Source organism: Alosa pseudoharengus, unplaced genomic scaffold (genome assembly GCF_046254945.1).
Source record: "Alosa pseudoharengus isolate Yale_2024_CS ecotype anadromous, Long Island Sound unplaced genomic scaffold, YU_APseudo_1.1 YU_APseudo_1.1_scf_15, whole genome shotgun sequence".
In the NCBI taxonomy this organism is placed as follows: Eukaryota; Metazoa; Chordata; class Actinopteri; order Clupeiformes; family Clupeidae; genus Alosa; species Alosa pseudoharengus.
In genome coordinates this window covers 16144613-16157112 of record NW_027468620.1, presented here as the reverse complement: position 1 = coordinate 16157112, position 12500 = coordinate 16144613, and the positions used below count along the sequence as shown (strand labels likewise).

Genomic DNA, 12500 nt, shown 5'->3' with positions numbered 1-12500 from the left:
GTCTGCAAGGTCTACAGCGACGCCCAGCCGCACATCCAGTGGCTGCAGCACATCACCAAGAACGGCAGCCGCTACGGCCCCGACGGACACCCTTACGTCCGGGTCCTCAAGGTACGCAGGCCAATCACATGCTGCCGCGTGCAGGTAGTCAGCCAATTGCACTTCGGAATAAGGAGTTGGCCTCTCAGGATTGGTTTGTTTTTTGATTGTAGTGATTAGCGTTCGAGAGGCCCACTGTTCTGAAGTGTTATTGGGTGATTTCTTCCATCGGTTTGTTCTTTGTTTTCTTCCTCCTGTTTTTCCTCTAGAATGATCACTCTTTTACAGGTGTGTCAGTCCCTCAGATGCACACCCATCTCTGTGAACAGCCACAGGATGTGTGTGTGTGTGTGTGTGTGTCTGTGTGTCAGAGTTGATTTAAACTTTCTCCCCTGGTGGATTAGTCCGAAGTGTGGTTCCAGAACAGCCTCCATCTTTAGACAGAAGCTTCAAACCAGGATTATATCCTCTGGTCATGTTATTGGGTACTTTTGGGTGGCGGCTCTACCTGCTGTCTTCTATGTCGGTGTGTGTGTTCACAAATTGCAATTTGGAAAAACGTGTGTGTATGTGTGTGTGTGTGAGAGAGAAAGTGAGAGTGAGAGAGTGTGTGAGTGTGTGTGTGTATGTGTGTGTGTGTGTGTGTGTGTGTGTGTGTGGTCAGTGCTGACTCTACTGAACTGTACCCTCCAGCGCTCGGGCATTAACAGCTCGGACGTGGAGTCCCTCACAGTCTTCAACGTGACGGAGATGGACGCTGGCCAGTACACCTGTAAAGTCTCCAATTACATAGGCGAGGTCAACCAGTCGGGCTGGCTGACCGTCATCCCAGGTAAAAGCCCCACGCAGACCACCACGGGCCCTCACCTCACCCTACGGACCCCACACCCACCCACCCACTTCGTCCACACCTCCCTCTGGATCTCCCCCACCCTCATGTGCTTCTCTGCCCCACTCCTGCTGCTGGTGTCCTGGGTCTTGTGTGGTGACTTCTCCCCTCTGTGGTGGCCCTGGGTCTGTGCTTGTGGTTCCTGGTTGACGGACTGTCCTTGTACTGTGTGGGTGTGTGGGTGGGTGTGTTTCTCTGTGTGTGTGTGTGTGTGTGTTTGTTCAGTTGCTGTGTGACGGGTAAAGGGTTGTGTGTCTTCTCTTTAACAGCAGCCATGGAAAAAGCTGACAGGACACTGCAACACTTTTGCCAACTGAGCCTTAGAAAGCAGAATCTCTTTCTTTCTTTCTCTCGCTCTTTCTCTCTCTCTTTCTCTCTCTCTCTCTAGCTCTACCTCTTATCTGTCTTTATCTCTCTTTCTACACCTTTTTGTTTTTGGAGGCGGTTGGAGTTGCAGATGGTTGTTTCCATGTAGATCCTCTATGGTGTTTTTCATAAGTGTGTGCTCATGTGTGTTTGTGTGTGTGTTATGGTTATGGGTGTGTTGGGTGCATGTCTTGATGGTGAAGGGATCTGACCATGAGTGTTCGCTCATCTCTCCAGTGTGTGTCTCTGCTCCTGTAAACACCATTCTGTCGTGGTGTTGGTTCGGACATCTGTTTTTGGTCAGCTAATGTTCCCTTCCCCTCCCTCTCTCCATCTCTGGAGGCGCACATCTCCGCTGGTGTCGGGGGGATGTGTCTGCGATGACCACTCAGGTGTCTCCACGAGCTGCTCTCTCCTGCTGGTCTTTTGGGGTCTCACTTTTGTTCTCTCTCCTCTTCTCTCTCTCTCTCTCTCTCTCTCTCTCCCTTCCTCCCTCCCTCCCTCTCTTTCACACTCGTCCCCTTTCCCAATCCTCTGTATCTGCCCTTCCCTCTCTGTTGACTCCTGGTTCCTTCCTCCTCTCCATCCTCCTGCATTCTCTTCCTTCTCCTCCTCCTCCTGCTCCTCTTCCTCCCTCTATCAGACCGCAGGTGTTAACACCACGGACAAAGAAATCGAAGTCCTCTACGTGCCCAATGTCACTCTTGAGGACGCGGGCGAGTACACGTGTTTGGCGGGTAATTCTATTGGGATCTCCTATCATACTGCTTGGTTGACGGTGCTTCCAGGTACATATCTCTCTCTCTCTCTCTCTCACTATCTCACTCTCCCTCTCTCCTCTCTCCTCCGCCTCTTTTTTCCTCTGCCTTCCTTTTATCTCGTGTTCTGACATATAGCCGTGCTATGTCAGCAGTCAGTTCTCTTGTGGGTTGGACACACGTCTCTACTTAAAATGAGGACATCTGATTCTCCTGCCAAAGCTTCTTCCCTGGTTATAAGGATACATTACTTAGACATAAGGTAGTCATTGTTTGTAGCTTCACCGGGATTACAGCCCTGTGTTTATATCAAAGGGAAAATAGAACTGAATTAAATGTCTCAAAGAGATACAGATGTTACTCTGCAGCAGATGTTGTCTCCAACCCTTCATCCCTTCTCTTGTGTTTTGATGGATAGCCTTTTTACTTCCATGTAAACTGCATGTTTGGGCTATCTGTCTGAGAGAAGATGCCATGGTCCTTCCTCTTGACTAACAATGTCTGTCTCAGTCGGCTCTGATAATTGCTAAAATGGGACGAAAAAGTCTTTTCTTTGTCACGCGGTCTTTCTCAATTATCAGAGCCCCTAAGTAATATTGACTAGTGTCATTGCTCTTGACTATTGCTGTATGCAGTTGTGTATTATTTGCTTATATGTGTATCTGTCTTCAGTCTGTCGTGGACATGTTTTTTGTGTGTCTGTATTTGTATGTGTTTATAAGATAAGAGTGGAATGATAGCCCATTGCTAACCCTAGATAAGCCTGGACTGATTGTTGTCCCAAAGAGTCCACTTGTCCGCATGCTAGAGGCATTAGCATCAGTCCTCATTTACCCACATTAACAGTTCATATTTGGATGTCTGGAAAGGACATCAGTGCAATGATGAAGACAAACAGTCCTCTTGCTCGGAAACCCAGATGCTGTGGCTAGTTAAAAGTCCAGAAATTCCCCCCTAGTCCCCACAGATAATTGGCTTGTTTTGTCTTGAAACAATGAGACATAGCCATACTGCTGTGCGGAATAATATGTTTTATTTATTGCGGCTTTGCCTGAGATGGATCCGTGGCGCCTGCAAGACTGACGTGGCTTTTATGAGATGTGGTTTTTGCTGAATAGGGATGGACAGGGAGTTTGGGTTTGTGTATGGAGGTGTGTGTGTGTGTGTGTGTGTGTGTGTGTGTGTGTGTGTGTGTGCGTTTGTGCGTGCGTGCGTGCGTGCGTGCGTGCGTGCGTGCGTGCGTGCGTGTGTGTGCGTGTGTGTGTTAGTGAGGTTAGTGATGCTAATGCTAAGATCCTCTTGATTCTCAATTAGAGACAGCTCTTGCCACAAAACGGGACGCCTCATCGCAAATGATGGCTCTGTTTACTAGTCTGCGGTTTGATACTGTTTGCTTAACACATTTCCAGGGCATCAGTGCACATGTGTGTAAATGCCCTATTTCCTCGGAAGACGCAAACACACACACACACACACACACACACACACACACACACACACACACACACTTAGACTTGTCAAGTCAGTCAAAAGTTTTCCAGTCGAAGGCATGCGGTTTGTTTGTGTATGTGTTCAATGGTTGTCATGTCCTGTTCTTGTCCATGTGTCTGTGTACGTTTGTCCATACATGTCTGCTACTCTGCCTCTTCAAGATGGACTCATAGTCCAAACATCACTGCCCCCTCCCCCTCCCCCTTCTCACCCATACTCCTCTGGCCCTCTCTCTCTCTCTCTCTCTCTCTCTCTCTCTCTCTCTCTCTCTCTCTCTCTCTCTCTCTCTCTCGGTTCCGTCCTCCTCCTCGTCTCCTGTAGTCACCGAGGAGCCGGCTCAACCTGTGTTCCCGCCCGACTACGTGGAGATCGCCATCTACTGCATCGGCGTCTTCCTCATCGCCTGCATGGTGGTGATCGTGCTGGTGTGCCGCATGCGCACGTCCACCAAGAAGCCCGACTTTGGCGGTCAGCCAGCGGTCCACAAGCTCAGCAAACAGATTCCCCTGCGTCGCCAGGTAACAGAAAGTAGATAAAGAGTTCCAAAACTCTTATACACGACTGTAGGGAACTCACATAGGTGCACAAGCCAACGCGTGCGCACACACACGCACATGCACACTCACACACATGCCTCAACATGCAAGTAGAATATGTAACAAAACACACCTGCATTCACCCATCCATGCACAAGAGTAGGGTATATAGGTGTGTATGTGAGTGTGGGCAAGTCTTTTGGGAGTGTGTGTGTGTGTGTGTGTGTGTGTGTGTGTGTGTGTGTGTGTGTGTCTAGTCTGTGTGCCATCCACGCTCTGTGAGCCCTTGCAGTGGCTCAAGGGTCACCTGACATCTCGGTGCACTGTCTGAGAGGTGTGTGTGACCATGCAGTCAACCGTGGAGAACAGGTAAGCAAACAATCCGTTGCAGGACCCAGGATCTACAAGTCAGTGAGTGGGAGAAGGAACCCTTCTCTCTGCCCCAGTACCACTGCACCTCACTTTAGATCCTTTATAGTAGTAGAACCATTCAGTAGAACCATTTAACCATTACCTTTAAGCTCAGCATATGCAACGAAGAGTAAGAGTGAGAATTTGGATATGGTTAAAGTTATGCATATGGATCTGGTTAGAGTGTATAGGCATATTTGTATGATAAAGTAATTGTACTTATGCATTTGTCTGTGTGTGGGACGTGTGTGTGTGTGTGAAGTTAGGGCACATGTAAAGGTTCACAAGTGTGTGTGTTTGTAGACACAGGTGATCAGCCATACGTTCTTCCCCTGCAGGTGTCGTCGGACTCTAGCTCGTCGATGAGCTCTAGTACGCCGCTTGTGCGCATCACCACGCGACGGAGCTCCGCACACGACGACCCCATACCTGAGTATGACCTCCCCGAGGACCCGCGCTGGGAGTTCTCCAGAGACAAGTGAGTCTCACACACACTCACTCACACACACACACACACACACACACACACTTACACACCGACACATTGTTTCAGTGGGATCAGACTCCTGATAGCAGAGTCTGGCTGAGTGTTTGACCAGGCTCTTTAGTGCTAAGGCATGGCCGGCTGTATCGCTGAGCTGTCGCTGGGCTGGTTATCGTCTCCGCTCTTATCCGCCGCCTATCGCCGGCTCGTTAGCGCCACGCCGTATCTGATAGGCGGCGGGAACACCGGCGCATTGTGCAGGGGAGGAGAGACGCGGTGCCGGTGGCGGCGAGCCCCGCACAATCATTAACCAGTGAGTAATGCTCCGTGTCTCGATAACGCGCCATCCATCATGCGCTCATACGTTACAGCGGTGCGGCTCTGCTCGCTGTAGCTGTCGCTCTCCTATTAAAGGCTTTTCAATGTCCCTCACACACACACGCACCTGAACACACACACACACACACACACACACACACACACACACACACACACACACACACACACACACAAACACACACACACACACAAACACACACTCATGCAACCCAGCCCTAATGCCTCCTTGCTAATTAGTTATTGATAGATGCATAGGTCTTAATCTGAATGCCGGAATGTGTGTTCCGTCCTGAATGTTCCGTCCTGAATGTACCCGGCCGCTTGTGTGTGTTTGTGTATGTGTATGTGTGTCTCTGTGTGTGTGTGTGTGTGTGTGTGTGTGTGTCTGTGTTAAAACAATGAGCCCAGTCCAGCCTAGCCAACCGCTTTCCCTCACTTAAGATTTATGCATCGTGTGTGTGTGTGTGTGTGTGTGTGTGAGCCAGCTGCCCACAGGACCCAGGCCCTGGCCAGAGCCCATTATCCAGCAGTTAGCCTCTGCCAAGCAGTGTTTTAGTGGAGTTGAGTGCGTAGGGGTGAAGTCAGAGGGAGAGGGGGCCTGGGCCCAGGTGGAGCTCATGGGCACGGAGCCTCTTTGTGTGGCGTCGCCCGCATGGCTCAGTGTTGCCGTGACAGCTGCACAGGTACAGCACTGTCGCCGGATTAAAGTCGCCGTAGACGCAAACGCGCAGGCTTACTTTGCTTACTTCCAGCAGCCATCAGAGTCACACACCTCAACCATCAGTGTGCAGTGCATATACAAATGAACGCTCACGAACGGCCTGTAAGTAGTAAGGAGTAATATTGTACAACTGGGTTAGCATGCTAAACAGAAAGCCTAGTAAAAATCCCATAGAGTCTCAGAGTCAGCCAGCTGAACAGACTTAACAAGCTGGGTGTCTGCACATCACTTTTCTCTTGTACTGTACGTGAGCATGCTGTACAATAGTCCGCTGGGCAGAGGAATGCAGGGTTGGCCACTACGCTCTGCCTTGTGCAACGTGAGGAGGAGTCAGAGGGGTCTGCATACACACACACACACACACACACACACACACACAGACACACACACACACACACACACACACACACTCTCTCTCTGTCCCTCCCTCTCACTAGCCCTCTCCTATGGAGTCTTTATCCCTGGCTTGTCAATGCGGCATGCCCTGAGGGGCCTCGCTTTGCGCAGAGAAACTTCTGGAATGTTAACGTTTGTGGTTAGTGTGGAGGGAAAAATAACATTGATTATCTGTGGTTCGACTGGTGGACAGGAGGCCATTGAGGCTGTGTGTGTGTGTGTGTGTGTGTGTGTGTGTGTGTGTGTGTGTGTGTGTGTGTGTGTGTGTGAGAGAGAGAGAGATAGAGAGAGAGAGTGTTTGTGCATGCGTTGGGGGGGTGGAGTGTGGGGGGGGGGGTGGGGGTTGGGGCGGTACAGCCAGGCGGCGAATGCACAGAGCCCAGATTGTGTTACCGCGGCAACACGCTGGCCCCAGGCCTTGGCGCGGGCGCGAATGTTTACACAGCCGGGAGACAGGCCGCAAGGGTGGGTCCATCACCCGTCAATCAAAACCCAACCGAGGGGGGCAACTGTGGGTCAGGGGTCACAGTGTGACTGTTTGTGTGTGTGTGTGTTTGTGTGTGTGTGTGTGTGTGTGTGTGTGTGTGTGTGTGTGTGTGTGTGTGTGTGTGTGAGTGAGTGTGTGTGAGTGAGTTCATATTCTAGCAACTTAGTTTTCCTACATTCCAGAGAGCGGAGAGAGGACCACAAATCAGTCCAAGATTTCAGAAATACCATTACGAGCACTTGGAAGAAAAGACTTAGAATAGCCCACACACACACACACACACACACACACACACACAAACACACACACACACAGATACACACACACACCACAATGCTTTTCTGTCTTTGTCTTTAACGCCATCTACATCTTGCAGTCATTTCAGTAGCCAGTGACTCCAAAGGCGCGCACACACACACACACACACACACACACACACACCCTACCAGCCCTACTAGTAAGCGTGTCACTCGCATTTCTCCCATCATCAGAAAGAACAGAGTGTGTGTGTTTGAGTGTGAGTGTGTGTGTGTGTGTGTGTGTGTGTGTGTGTGTGTGTGTGTGTGTGTGGTGTGAGGTGTAAGCATGAAGCGCCGGTGGCGGTGGCGGGGTGTAAATCTCTAATGGGGGGTACTGTTGCTCTCGCTCGCTCTCCCTGGCCGTAACCCTATCCAGCACCCCCCCGCCCCTCCCTGCTCCCTGCTCCTGTGCACAGCTGTCCAGGGCCCTAAGCCTTGTAATGGGTGGCAAAGGCCGTCCACTTAACACTTCAGTGCAGGATAAACAGAGAGTGGTGCCTTATCGGAGGGCGATCGCTGCCAAGGCACTAAGCACCAGCTATGCCACACACACACACGTGCACACACACACACACACACACACACACACACACACACACTCAGGCCTGGACCGTGCCAGAGAAGCACTCTGTGCAGCGGCTGCAGAACGAGTGGAAGAGAGAAAGAGACAGAGTGTGTGTGTGTGTGTGTGATATACTGATAGTGTTCCATTAGCACATGGGATTGCGTTGAAATGTGCAAAGCTCAGATTCACTCACACACCTCACTCCACTCCTTTAGATGGACCAATGACAGGGTCACTGAGCTACATTCTGTTTGTACTCGCCATAGTCCTCTAGTCATTTAAATGTTCTACATTCTGTTTGTACTCGCCATAGTCCTCTAGTCATTTAATGTTCTACATTCTGTTTGTACTCGCCATAGTCCTCCAGTCATTTAAATGTTCTACATTCTGTTTGTACTCGCCATAGTCCTCCAGTCATTTAAATGTCAGCTTGTTGTGAAACGTACAGCTAGAGGTCCAACATAGCCGACATTTGCTCCTTGTTTTGGGTGCTCCCACGTATGTGCACTCACACACATTCTCATCTGTGCACACATGTGTTAGCATGTGTGTTTGCACACACGTCAGCTGATTTATGTCGACAGGCATACTGCTGTACCCGTCCAGTGTGTTGACACGTGTGTGTGTGTGTGTGTGTGTGTGTGGGGGGGTGGGGGGTGGGGTGTTGGTGTGGTGTGTTGTGGTGTGGTGTGTTCACATGGACATTGGGTAACGTCCACACGCGTGTTGGTGTGTTTTAACATGTGTGCTGATATGTGTGTTGGCGTGTGTTTTTCTCTCTCAGACTCACGCTGGGCAAGCCCTTGGGGGAGGGCTGCTTTGGCCAGGTAGTCATGGCCGAGGCTTTGGGCATTGATAAGGACAAACCCAAGGAGGCCGTCACTGTGGCTGTGAAGATGCTCAAAGGTAAAGACGTCCCACATCTTTTTCCTGTATACACTCACTGATTAGTATATTTCCTGTAGTAGTAGAAGCTATAGTGCTATAGTGTATAGGCCTATTAATGTCTAGGTGCATGTTTAGGCAATAAGGGTTCAACAGTAAAGAGACAAAAAATATTTAGAGATTAGAGAATATTCAGAGTTTTATCTGTACAGAGGATTATACAAATGAGAGGTGAGGAGAATAATATGAGGAAGAATCATCTGCACGTCTAATTTTTGGTTACGATTAATACATCTCATCAGCTACACACACCTCACAGAGGGGGTCACAGAAAGACCCCCCCACACACACACACACACTCCTGTGGCTGTGGAGGCCCCTGTATACCCTCAGACACAGTGGCCCACTTTTCTCCCAGGCAGGCAGGCAGGCAGGCAGGCTGCTGTAAGTCCAGAGGTGGGGGGCGCAGGCTGGGCCCGTCGTCAGCTCAACGCCTGCTATATTGTGAGGCCCGCGTGGGGGTTATTTGTTGGTGCTGAATGACGCTAGCAGGGGCATGAGTGGAGGTGGGGTGGGGTGAGGTGGGGTTGGGGAGCAGCCAGGGGCACATAGCTGACCTCCGAGCTTCTATAGCTGTACAGTACTCACTCCACACCTGCGCAAAGACCAGTTAAGGGGGGGGGGCAAGAAGAAAGAAGGAAAGAAAGAAATGAAAGAAAGTGAGGGAAGGGAGAGAGAGAGGGAGAAGACAGGCCCAGAATTAATAAAGGAGGAAAAAAGGAGGGGGTGGGGGGTTGGTGGAGGTTGGTTGGGGGTTATTCATCTGCAAAGGTTAGTGGAGGACTCAGCCTGTGAGCGAGGGAAGACACCTCTCGGGGCCACGAGAGGAAGGCTGAAAAGAACGAGGGAGCGGCAGAGGGGAAGAATGTAGGGCGATGAGATGGAGCAGTGGCCGGGGCTGGTTAATGAAAGGGGAGCCTGTCCCGCGGGACAATTACCCCGAATTAAACAAACTGCTTTTAATTGGCTGCGTGCTGAAAGGAGCCCTCTGTGGAGCTCGGCCGCAGTAAACGGACACCGCATTGTCCCGCTGCCACTAAATGGAGGGATGAATCTCTCTCTCTTTCTCTCTCTTCGTCTTTCACTCTCTCTTTTTGGGGTAAAAACAACTATTCAGTGCATTTAATGGTGTGCTCACCCTACTATGGTGTGGTTCTCTCTTTCTTTCTTTCTTTCTTTCTTTCTTTCTTTCTTTCTTTCTTTCTGTCTTTCAATGTTTCTTTGTATGGGGGTGTGCATGTCTTTTCTGTGTGCGCTTCATGTATTTATGCGTCTGTGTGTGTGTGTGTGTGTGTGTGTGTGTGTGTGTGTGTGTGTGTGTGTGTGTGTGTGTGTGTGTGTGTGTGTGTGTCTCTGTCTCTGTCTCTCTGTGCTTCCTCACAGATGATGCCACAGAGAAGGACTTATCAGACCTGGTGTCAGAGATGGAGATGATGAAGATGATCGGGAAACACAAGAACATCATTAACTTGCTGGGGGCATGCACGCAAGATGGTAAACACTGGCACACACACACACACACACACACACACACAAGCACGCACGCACACACACACTCAGCATGCAAGACAATAAACACACATTCTGTACACTCACAGTCAGGACACAAGACGGTAAACACACTTCAGCTCCTCCCTTCAGCTCTCCATGTTTCCCTCTTTCCTTACCCCTCTCCCCTCTCTCCTCTCTCCCTTCTCTCCTCTCCCTCTCTGTCCCTCTCTCCTCAGGCCCTCTCTATGTGATAGTGGAGTACGCGTCGAAGGGCAATCTGCGGGAGTACCTGCGGGCGAGGCGGCCTCCGGGGATGGAGTACTCGTACGACATCGCCCGCGTCTCTGACGAGCAGCTTACCTTCAAGGACCTGGTGTCCTGCACCTACCAGGTGGCACGAGGCATGGAGTACCTGGCCTCGCAAAAGGTATGGGATAAAAAGACACAGACACACACACACACACACACACACACACACACACACACACACACACGTCTGGGTACACATATGTACACACATATACATGCACATACTGTGCTCAAACATCTTAAAGTGACAGTCAGGTAATCAGTCTATTGGGGGTATAAAGATTAACCGATACATCCGTTTTTAACGTGTAAGATACGGCTACATCGATACGTGAAGCCCCGTATTGGAATAAAACTGAAATGAACCGGTCGTTATATCGATTTACTTGTTACGAATCGGTACACAACCTTTTCTGCTCGCTCAGACTCTCTTTTACGTTCCAAGCAGCGCGTTCATCCCACGTCCGGGGCACGGAATTGTTGGTAATGCAGTTCGTTTTTGGCTACATTCATTGCCCAAAGTTGTCAAATGACCTCATTACCCATACATCTACTGCAACTTAAGCACGTGACAACTCGCACTCGGTCGTTTGTTGTACAGTTTTTACTCTTTTGTTTTTCAAAATCAGGCACGAAATTAAACAGTAAACAGCAATGATAGTCTTTAGAGTATAGCCTTACGTTTGATGAAGGGATTTCCTTAATGTTAAATAATAATTTGGCCCTTGCTAAAACGATGCACAAATTATTAGCCAATTATTTTGTTCATATTCACTCAGACTTGTGGCATTATAGGTTTCTGCATTAGGTCTACCGTTGGAACAAAATAAACCCAGAGAGTTCGTTGATATGTAGGCTAGGCCTGTTTTTTTCTTGTAGGCTATATGAGAAAAGGCCAAGAGTGTCTTAAGCACTGTTTTATTTTATTTCGGTATTGTCTTACCTCAACACGGCTACAGCTCAATGAAAACAATCAGATATAAAATCTATAAAGTCTATAAAAAAATATGTTGTATTTGGCTGCTGTGTTTGACTGAAATGTAGACTATTCTTTTTCCATTTCAATACAGTATATGAAACAAACCTCAGTTTAGATAATCATATTCACACATTTTTTTGCCTAATTGACAACTATGACCATGATAACTGATAGCCTAATATAAAATTAATGTGCACCTTGAGCAAATGATAAAAAATCTTTCAGAATGCTTTCCATTCTTGAACTGCATCGAATTGCATCGAATCGCATCGCATCGAATCGTACTGAATCGTTTTTTATGAACATGTATCTTTTCTTGTATCGGATCGTGCCCATGTATCTAGATGTGAATCGTATCGTCTTTTACATGAGAGATTCAAACCCCTACAGTCTATACTTATGGTTAGTGTGGGGTTTGTCCTGCTATATGGGGTTTGTGTTTGTAGAGCATAGCATAGCTGAGGCGCAGCAGACCTAGCACAGCATAGTGCAAGTGCAGTCATAATAGATGCACCAGATATAATTCATACAGCAACTCACTTACTCTCTCTCTCTCTCACACACACACACACACACACACACACACACACACACACACACACACACACACACACTCACACTCTCACACACACACACACACACATACACACACACACACACACACTCACACTCACACTCACACACACTCACACAGATTTTACTGTCTCTCTCTCATACACACACACAGACACAAACACACACACACACAAACACACAGACACACACACACACACACACACACACACACACACACACACACACACACACACACACACACGTTCACGCTTTCTTTCTCATGTGGAATGTGACATGCTGTAGTATAGGCAGGCATGCACATGCATTGTCTCACACACACACACACACACACACACACACGCACACACACATACACACACACCACACACACACACACCACACACACACACACCACACTCACACATTTTCCATCTCTCGCT

At 49.0% G+C, this 12500-nt stretch overlaps 1 protein-coding gene across 1 annotated transcript in view; it reads left to right on the top strand.

The window, feature by feature from the left end:
- Window positions 1-12500, top strand: part of LOC143124774 (fibroblast growth factor receptor 2-like) — a 38587-nt gene that overhangs the window by 14449 nt on the left and 11638 nt on the right. The window contains exons 5-11 of the mRNA XM_076286480.1: window positions 1-111; window positions 1938-2082; window positions 3865-4061; window positions 4829-4968; window positions 8566-8687; window positions 10110-10220; window positions 10454-10644. The exon at window positions 1-111 is cut by the window's left edge and continues 84 nt beyond it. Of these exons, the coding sequence (XP_076142595.1) occupies window positions 1-111; window positions 1938-2082; window positions 3865-4061; window positions 4829-4968; window positions 8566-8687; window positions 10110-10220; window positions 10454-10644 (1017 nt within the window). The remainder of the gene's footprint in view (window positions 112-1937; window positions 2083-3864; window positions 4062-4828; window positions 4969-8565; window positions 8688-10109; window positions 10221-10453; window positions 10645-12500) is intronic.